Source organism: Pteropus vampyrus, unplaced genomic scaffold (genome assembly GCF_000151845.1).
Source record: "Pteropus vampyrus isolate Shadow unplaced genomic scaffold, Pvam_2.0 Scaffold372, whole genome shotgun sequence".
Classification (NCBI taxonomy): Eukaryota; Metazoa; Chordata; class Mammalia; order Chiroptera; family Pteropodidae; genus Pteropus; species Pteropus vampyrus.
The window spans coordinates 116,267-125,661 of record NW_011889153.1 but is presented as its reverse complement, the minus strand read 5'-3'; the positions used below and the strand labels follow the sequence as shown (position 1 = coordinate 125,661).

The following is a 9,395-nucleotide window of genomic DNA, read 5'->3' as shown; positions in this document are numbered from 1 at the left end:
CAGGGATCTCACCCTTTTGGCTCATGCTCACCCCGCCCCCAACAATGTTACAAGATTTCACTGAAATGGCTCAGAAAAATTACAAAAGAGATACTATAACTTGCTGGCAAGTATATAGGAGGTGATCGTTCGCATACGTTTGCGAATGAAATAACATTTATAAAGCTCTACTTTCCACCCTTCAAATCGGCAAAAGTTAAAAATCGGAATAGGACGTGATAACGTGACACTCCTGGAGAAGCGCGGAAGGGCGCGGTTGGGTGGGGAGATGCTGGTGTCGAAAGCCCTAAAAGTGTTCGTGCCCTTTCCGATCAGAAACGTGATGAAGAACATGACCTCCCGGGAGCATTAACCTGGCACCTGAGGTAAGGAGAACACAGGGAAGGGTGGGCGGGGGAGGCAGCTAGAGACCCCTCCAGCTCGGGCCCCGCCTTCCTCCGTGGTCCCAACACTGAGTCTTGCAACAAGGATGACGATGCTCAAACCCCAAGTGCACAGAGCGAGCTGTGCGTGCAACAGTGGGCTCAGCCACGCTGACATCTCTTGCACACTCGATCGCTAGGGGCTGACCTGGAATATTCTTGATTCAAATTCCTGATCGGTCAATCTCCCATGAGGCGGAAGGAGCAACAACGGAAACTTCTCTTCCAGACTTTTCTACCCAATCACAGAACCCAAAATACGAGCAGACGTTTTGAAACCCAAGTCCAAACAATGTTCTTTAAACGCTTATAGGTGTGACAAGAATGTGCGGCCTCCAGTGAAGACTGAAAAAAAAAAATCAGTTGCTTCGATAAACTATTAGTGATTATCTCAGGCTAGGTTAATATTAATTATTCATTATCTAACTAAGATCCACAAAAACACCTCAGTCGCTTGTGAAAATGCAGTTCTTTGAGTCCAGTCCAAACTTGCTGAAGTGGCCGCTGTGGGGAAGCCCAGGACTCTGCATTTTGGGTAGCCCTCAAGGACGCCTTGAAGAACCACCTCTGGAGGAAAACTGCCCAAGGGGCTTCCAGACCAACCACACACAACTTCTAACCTTTCTCCTCTTTATAACTTCCGCCTATACCTCCTGGTAAAGCTGGTGCCCTCTCTGAATGTCAGTGTCACCGAATCTTAACCAGGACACTTCGGTTTGGGGACGTTGTGCAGCATGCCCAGGGAGCACCCACCCTGAGCACAGCCCCCAGAGGCAGGGGACTGAGCTCAGCCCAAGGGGCACAGAAAGCCAGAGAGGGGAGACAGGAAACACAGCCCAGCTTCAGCAAACCGCACGTGGTGTATCTGCAGGCGGGGCCGTCCGACGGTACAAATGGCCACCGCTTCGCCATATCAAATAGCTTGATGTTTTAAAACAATATTGTTTTTCTGGTTATGAGAATAACACACACGCATTGCAGAAATTTTAGTAAATTTGCTCTTCCATGTTTAATGAAGTGCCACTATCGCGCAGAAAAATGAAAGCGCCGCTATAAACAGCCACAAAGTCACCAGGCTCGTCGGGCTGTGTTGGAATCGGATCAAAGCTGATTTATCGAGGAGAAATTAGGCAGCGTATCAAAGGCTTACATCATCTTCACAGTACGTAGAGTTTGGGGGGAAACTCTGGTGTCTGCTGAGTATATCCTCAAAGGATAAACTTTCTCACTTCCTCTGAAGCAAAGTGACTATAAATCAGATTCACAAATAAGAACGAAATGCTCACAACCCAGTGGGTCTTTTGTCAGTCAGGTAGGGGCTGGGTGGTGAGGTCCACCCTTCTCCGTGGGAGAAATCACAGTCAGCCAGGAGAGGACACCTGGCCCCTTACTTGGGATACGGACTGGGGTACCTGCCCCCATGAGCTTTCATTTGCATCTGCTTCACGTTTTTTTCGGGGTCCCACTCATCTGCTGGGTTCTCGGGCTTCCCAGCGACCTTGCGTTTAATGCTGGCTACTTCTTAAAACTCCCTCAGACCCTTCTTCCATGAAACACAAACAGCATTGAAGTTTAGCATCTTTTATAGTCAGAAATATTTAATGTTTCTGACAGCCACAGACCACGTGGAAAAGAAGTCAGCTCAGCAGTTTAATTCTTGGCTAGTACCCTGTAGCTGTCCAATTCTTTCCAGAATATTCTCTCTTCTCCTTTCTCCCCTTCTACTGCAATTATGTAAGAGTATGCTAACATATAACATTACATATGAATACTATAACCATGTATTATACAATTGCTATAGTATTTAATATTTGCTCTAGCAGAAAAGAACCATGGTAAATTATGTGGAATACATTTCTTTAATACACAAGAAACATTTCTTTCCTCTGGATCAGCCCATGGCACGAACGTGAAGGACACGGGAAGGCTTTATGGCCGTCTCCCTGCCCACCTGCGAAGTTAGGTCACTTCTGTGGACAGCTCAAGTCCTTTTCAGATGAAAAACACATTTCAGTAGCAATGAGCCAAAGACGAAATCATCTACTACTTACATTAACACATCGACTGGAACCCATTTGCGTGCCGTTTAGAAGATGCTCCCTTCTAGGAGCAGCAACTTCTCAGCACATTAACGTTTATAGACTACGTTCCCCAAATCGGGTACTTTAAAGAAACAGAAGAAGTCGATCTGTTTACCGAACTCTGTCGTCAAGGACACCAATTTTATATATCAAAATAAAGGAAGTCCAGGAATAATTATTTAAATTCCAATAGGTGGAATTTGATAGACTTATTAAGGAAACACATGTCTCTGCCTCGGGGCCAACATCAGCTCTTAGTAACTGCAACTCTAATTAGCCAGTGCATCTTCAAAACACACAGAAGCGGTTTGAGTTGCAATTTGTTTTTTTAAAAACTCTCAGGGTTACCATTTTTTTCAAAATCACCCTTCCCTTACATCAACCAATCTGATGGTAGTAAGATAAATCAGAACTGAAAACAAAGCTCATTCCTGAGATCAAATCCAGGACATTTCCAATAAACACACTTGCGGAGATCGTGTTTCTCGATCTAAGACTGTTTTGTGTTCCATGAATTCACTTTTAAAAACCCGTAATAATTTCTGGCTGACTCCATCTTTTCCTTCTGGTTGGTTAGGAATGAAGTGCCAATCAAAACGGGTCCTGGCTGTTGACCCACCTACTCTGAACTGTAGAAGGTGTTTCTTATACCAATATCGACCTCCCCGTGAGCTTTAATTTGCTCCCTGCAGCTTCATGGTCAACAGAGTCTAAAAGAAAAAAGTCTTGACTGCATCCCATCTGTGTGCAGCATGGACACACCAGATACGTTCCAGATATTTCCGAAAACGCTTGTCACATCCACGAGAGATTTTCCACTCGCACTTCTGTAGACTTAACTGCCAGGTCCCGATAAAATATCACGCAGAAATCAAACTCCAGCGCCCCCCAGAAGGATTTGCTTCTCTCTGTCCCTGGATAAAATTAAGAACCCTCAACACCCCTGGGACCTCCCCCCATTTCTAAAATGTCAGGAGCACCCTCAGAGCCCAAAGAATGCACTGGAGCTCTTGTCATTTCTAATTCCATTTTCAGAGAAGCCAAATGTGCGTGAACGTGACTCACACATGGTACACGGCGCTCCCCAATACACCGCTTTTACTTAAAATGTGTGTGTGCGCGTGTGATGTATTAGAGGGCATTTCATAGTTTAGTGTTAAAAAAAAAAAGGCAAATATTTCGATACCATACACTTTCTTTTCAATTATAAGCCACTTTCCATTTTTCGAGAAGTGTTTTAAGCAAAGAATATAAATTAATGAAACTTACTGGGCCACTCAGAGAAAATGAATTACAGGGGGCACGTGAGGAACCGATTCGGGCCAGTGTAGACAGCTGAATTAAACCGCTCGGGAGCAGACAGCCTATCTGGATAATGTAGCTCCGGCCCTCTTCTCTGTAACTGTTATTTGGGTCAAGTATATTAAAACCATCACTTCCTTCCTGCGCTGTGGCTATACCCACATGGACGTGGAGAACTGAAGTGAACGGGCCGGTTTCCTCTCCGGGACCCCCGTTGGCACCAGCCTGGCTTCCTCCGGCTCACGCCTCCCGGCCGCAGGGCGCTGCTGTCAGCGAGCAGCTGGGGCAGGTGCGACAGGACGAGCCGCGGACGTGTGCGCATGCGCGGACAAAGCCGCGTCTGCGTGTGAGACACCCAAGCGTCCCCCGTCTGGTCTCCTCGCAGGTCACCCCGGGCAGTGTGAAGGAGGGCAGGATAGGAACAGGAGTTAGGAGAATGTGGATGTGGTTTCCTAGGTTAACTCCGGGGTCAGCGAGCCGCTCTGCCAAGGGCCAGACTGTAAACATTTTCAGCTCTGCGGGCCACGTGGCCTTTGCTGCAGCTACTCGACTGGCCATCAAAGCGTGAAAAAAGCCACAGACAGTATGGAAACGAGGCAAGCATGGCTGTGTGTCCCAGCAAAGCCGTCCCCATGGACAATGAAGTCTAAATTTCATGTAATTGACATGTTCTAGAATATTCTTCTTCTTCGGATTTTTCTCAACCATTTAAAAACGTGACAACTGTTTTCTTAGCCCGCGGGCCGTATAAAACAGGTGGTGGGTCGCACTGGCCCAGGGACACGGCTGGCTGACCCCGGCATGATCGGATCTGTGGGCAGGCGCCCACGACAATCCCGCCGAGGAGGAAGCCGGCCGCCTCCTGGTCCAGGGGAAACCTACCTGGATATGAGCTGCCGGGTCCGGGACAGTCTGAATCATGTCCTTCAGCAGGCCAGCTCGTTCACCAGGCATTCGGAACCCGAGACAGCTAGGAGATAAAAAGGGACAGCACAAGTAATAATAAACAACCGCCTGCCGTGTCTTATTTTCCAGTAGGAGTGAATACAGTGCACCAACGGTTAAAAAAAAAATCACGGCTTTGTATTAAGTGCGTTTGCCCGAAAGCATCCTTTATGCCCGTGCGGTAAATGAAGCGACCACAGCCTCCAAAAAACCCCAGCAGGACGAGCCCCCCAAACCCACGTCACATGCCGTTCGCACACGTCATTCTACATGGGTGGTGTCTACAAATGATCATCTGAAGGAAGAGGTCAGACAGGAAAAAAATGAGACAGTTTCAATTATACTGAGAGACTTGAACTTTTGAAGTTCCCACCGAAACTCATGCTGTCTACGCATCTTTTTAAGCTTCCAGATTAAGGGCTTCATAAAAAAGCACAGCTGCAGTTCCCTAGGTGCATAAGTGGCAGCCCCTGGGCTGAGGGTTGGGCACACATTTGTCATTTAATCCTGACCTCAACTCTGAGAGTTAGAAGCCCCATTATCCAGGTGGGGACATGGAGGTCCAGGGAGGTCACTGAGTTGTCCAGGATCACCTGGTTAATAAACAACAGAGCCAGGACCCAACCCAGGTGCCTTGGCTCCAAGGCCCCTAAGAAATTTTGGGCTGACACAATTAATAGCTTTTGCCCTGCATTTTGAAGATACTTTAATTCATATTTTCCTTTATTCAGATTATAAACCGGTGTGTTCTAGTTATCGTCTGTCTGCCACGCCCCATTCCCAGAGCCCCACTCCTGCCCTGGCCTTCGCCCCGCAGGACTGACCCCTACCTACAGACTGCCTCAGTGGGGCACCCTTGCCTTCTGGCTGCCCCCGACAAGCCTGGTCACTGTGACACCATTTGGAGGTCAGGGGGTGGCAGGAGACAAGGGTAGGAGTGTTTCTTCCCCACACCCTCCCATCACCTACTCGAGGGGCCCTCCATATTTGGCCAGGGCTCCGGCCATAGCTGGATCCTGTAGTGGCCTCTCCCACCCTCAGACCCTACCCCAGGGCTCCAGGCTCCAGGGGCTGTTCCTCAGCCAGCCCTCGGTTCTCTGCAGGTCTTAACCATCAGCTGGCACCGAAAATACCTTTCCTAATTCATACTGTTAGGTGCCATCATATTTTTTTTTTTTTGGTCAGTATCATTTTTGTTTTGTTTTGTTTTCTTCTTCATAAATCTGGCCCGTGACTCTAAGTAGTTCACTGGAAAATAAAAATAAACATCTTGATTTCAAGATTACAGACACAAGGGTGCCTTTTAAGTTTGTGGTTCAACCCATTATTCCAGGGACATGCCAAAGGCTCGCTGTACTCACCCTTTCTACCCTCCCATGGTGCAAACACATCCACCTCCATCATGGGGGGCCTCTCATGGGAAGCCTTCACCCCACATCTGTGAGCTGGGCATCTGTCCCCCAAAAGGGCTCCATGGATTCCCGGCCAAGATGGAAAATGGAGGCATTACTTTTTACTATCTGGATGTTTAGAAAGTACGCAGTTTTTCCCCGAAAGTCGAAAATGAGTCTTTTTTGGAGGGATCATATTTGCTAAAAAATGCAAAAGGAATGAAGCACTGTCTTGAAATTGAACTTGGTGGCTGCTGAAGGTCAGCCATGCTCTTGGCACATGAGCGAGAGGAGAGGCTGAGAGAGGATGGGGGCCTGGCCAAAGGTCTCAGGGAGCGGGCTCCTCTGAACGGGAAGCTCCCCCGAGACGGCCCCTTCAGGACAGCAGCAGGCGGCCCAGGGGAAAACAGTTCTGCTCCCAGGGTCATTCGGCCCAGCAGAGGTCCGTCTTGGCGGACGGAAGGTCTCCCCAGTGCACGGCTGCCATGCTCAGGGACAGACGTTCTTTCTGCACCTTTCAGCGTCTCTGTGGGAAAACTCACCCCACACAATTCGTCCCTCCCCCCACACATGCTGCTGCTCACACCACAGCTGAAGCTTGTCCCCACCCCTCAATCCCTGGCTGATTTACAACCGCCTTTGATCCAGAGAATGCGGCGGAAGGGATGTTCCAGTGCTTCAGAGCCCAGGCCTCAAAGAACCAGAAGCTTCCCCTTCCTGCCTCGAGGAACCCAGTCCCCACGCCCTTGGCAGCACCACGACCTGGCCGAGGCCAGAGGTGGGTACCCAGCGAAGACCAGTACTACGAGCCGGGCCTGAGGGGGAGCCAGCCCGGACTCCAGAACAGTCACGTCTCACGCGATCATGGCCCCTTCGGACATCGGGTAAGCAGAACCATCCGGCTGAGTCCAGCTGGCCCACAGAACCTTGAGAAGTGATACGCTGGTCGTTGCTTTAAGCTGCTAGGTTGGGATAGTTTATTACCTGTATGACTGAAACACCCAGTAAGCGTTCCAGACACACGGCGAAGACGGAGACTAAATAGCCTGTTTTCCTGTCACTCTACAGCGGGTTGCAGGGCTGGCTGCGGTTCTCTACTTGGTGCTGAGCCCACGCCTTTGGCCATGTGACTGGTTCCTCTCACTACGAAAGTGGAGTCTGCTTCCCCAACCCCTGTTTTGGGGCTATCCGTGTGACTGGCACCAGCCAAAGGAATGCAGCAGAAAAAGAGTGTGCCAGTTCCCAGGTGAAGTCTCGAAGGGCACGAAGTTTTCCACCTGCAACTTTCCACAGCACAGGAGCACGCCCAGGCCAGCAGGCTGGAGTGAGGGCCACGTAGAACAAGCCACATCATCCAGTCTCCCCAGCCAGACCACCGGACCCCAGGCACGGGAAGGAAACTACAAGACCAACACTGCCTGGCCAAGGTCAACTGGCCAACCCACAGGCTCATGAGCGAAATAAATGCCTCTTTAAACCACCGAGATTGGGGGTGGTTTGTTACACAGCATTTTTGTGACAGTGAATTACTAACATACACAATAAACCCTGAATAACCAGGTTATTAAGATCTCCCCCTAAAACTTTTCCACCTACAGAGATAAAAGGAGACTCAACAGGAATATGAAACAAAGCTAAATTCATCCCAACACACAAACATTCCATTTCTATCCGGCCAAGAGACAAGATCTCAAACCCTGGTCCTACCCTCAAAATGAGCTTGGAAACCGAAGAGTAACCAAGAAGCGTCTGCCAGAACTCTGTGAGATCCTCGGAGCCCTCGCCAGGAGCAGCTGAAGTCACATTTCACACGATGGGCCCCTGCCGGCCTTCTGGGGATTCCGAACCTAATGAAACGGAATCAGCATTCTGGATGCCCGGGGCCTTAGAAACATGACAGAAGGCACAGCGGCCATTCAGTCTGTAGCCAACCAAGACACAGACTTAATAAACAACGGTTTATGTCTCCTGTCTTTTGTGGGGAAATCTGGGATACTTTCCAAGATGGGCGGCAGGGAAAAAACACATAGGTCAATAGGACATCGAGCTGCAACACCGTCCCACCCCTCAGGGGATGCAGGTGGGGAGATGATAGGTCAGTTCCTCGTGTAGGCAGCCAGCGGCCGTGCCGAATGAGGGGCGGGGACAACACGTGGAGGAGGAAGACAGCTGACTCCCAAGGGCCAGGGAGGTGCCACCGAGGAGCCTTGAAGAGCAACAGGCTTGTGGACTGGCAAGAAGGCAAGGAAGCCAGGAACCAAGGTTCTCCCCAGCTCCCATCAACAGAAAGGATTTATTAACCATTCCATGTAAATGGCGCCGCCTTCCTCCAAACCAGATCAGCTAAAAAGCCACACACCTGAAGACCAAGATGGATGCTCTACCACCCTCCCCGGGCCTGCCCCCGCCACACGGCTCCTGGACTGCGTTTCCAGTCACGTGGGTTCCCTTTTGCCATTGGGGAGGTATCCGATGGATCTGTTTTAGGGCACTTCTAATTTACTTTTGCGTTTCTCATGGTCATGCCGCAGACATTTAGCAGTCGATGAATGACGTGATGCTATCGCTTCACTGGGAGCTTCATTTTCTTTCATCTGCCTTCGAAGCCCAGCACAACCTAAATCTGTGTTGTCTTAAAAACCCTCTCTTTAGTATTTGTTTCCGGTGATAAATTCATTTGATAATGTATATGTTTATGATTTAGTGTTTCATGATCCGGCCTTATTTTATTATTCAGTATCTTAAAAAAATAAAATGCATGACATTCGACAGAATTCTACTTGTCTGCCTCATTTTGTTCTGGTTTTCAAAATGTTTACTGAACAGAAACAAATATGTGATTTGGGTTCCTTCGGCTGTAACTACATAAAGCATGAACTGGCACAGAGTGCCAAGAGGAAAATAAGTAATTATTTTTATTCTGTACTTAGTGGGGAAATACTGAAAAATGATGAAGAGAAGACCTGAATATTTGCAGGGCTGGGGCGAGAATGAAAATAGAGGTCCCCTACCCCTCTTTTCTTCCAACCCCCGGTCTGTCTTGCACGCAGAGGGTCGCGCAGACAGTCATGTGGACATTCCAGTCCACGTGGCCATGCTCCATCAAACAGCTACCCCACTGGCCAGCCCTCAGGCCTAGGAAAGTACACACGGGACCCTCCCGAGGAAGTGGATGGACTGCAGATAGGAGACCTGTGTTGGCCCAGAAGATGCCAGGCCAGCTTGGGCAGGAGCTCTGGGTTCCCAAGTGCCCA

The 9,395-nt window shown here is 49.2% G+C and overlaps 1 protein-coding gene across 1 annotated transcript in view; it reads right to left on the bottom strand.

The window, feature by feature from the left end:
• Positions 1–9,395, bottom strand: part of ERG (ERG, ETS transcription factor) — a gene marked incomplete at its 3' end in the record, with an annotated part of 176,045 nt that overhangs the window by 164,197 nt on the left and 2,453 nt on the right. The window contains exon 2 of the mRNA XM_023523023.1: positions 4,688–4,775. Within this exon, the coding sequence (XP_023378791.1) occupies positions 4,688–4,759 (72 nt within the window). The remainder of the gene's footprint in view (positions 1–4,687; positions 4,776–9,395) is intronic.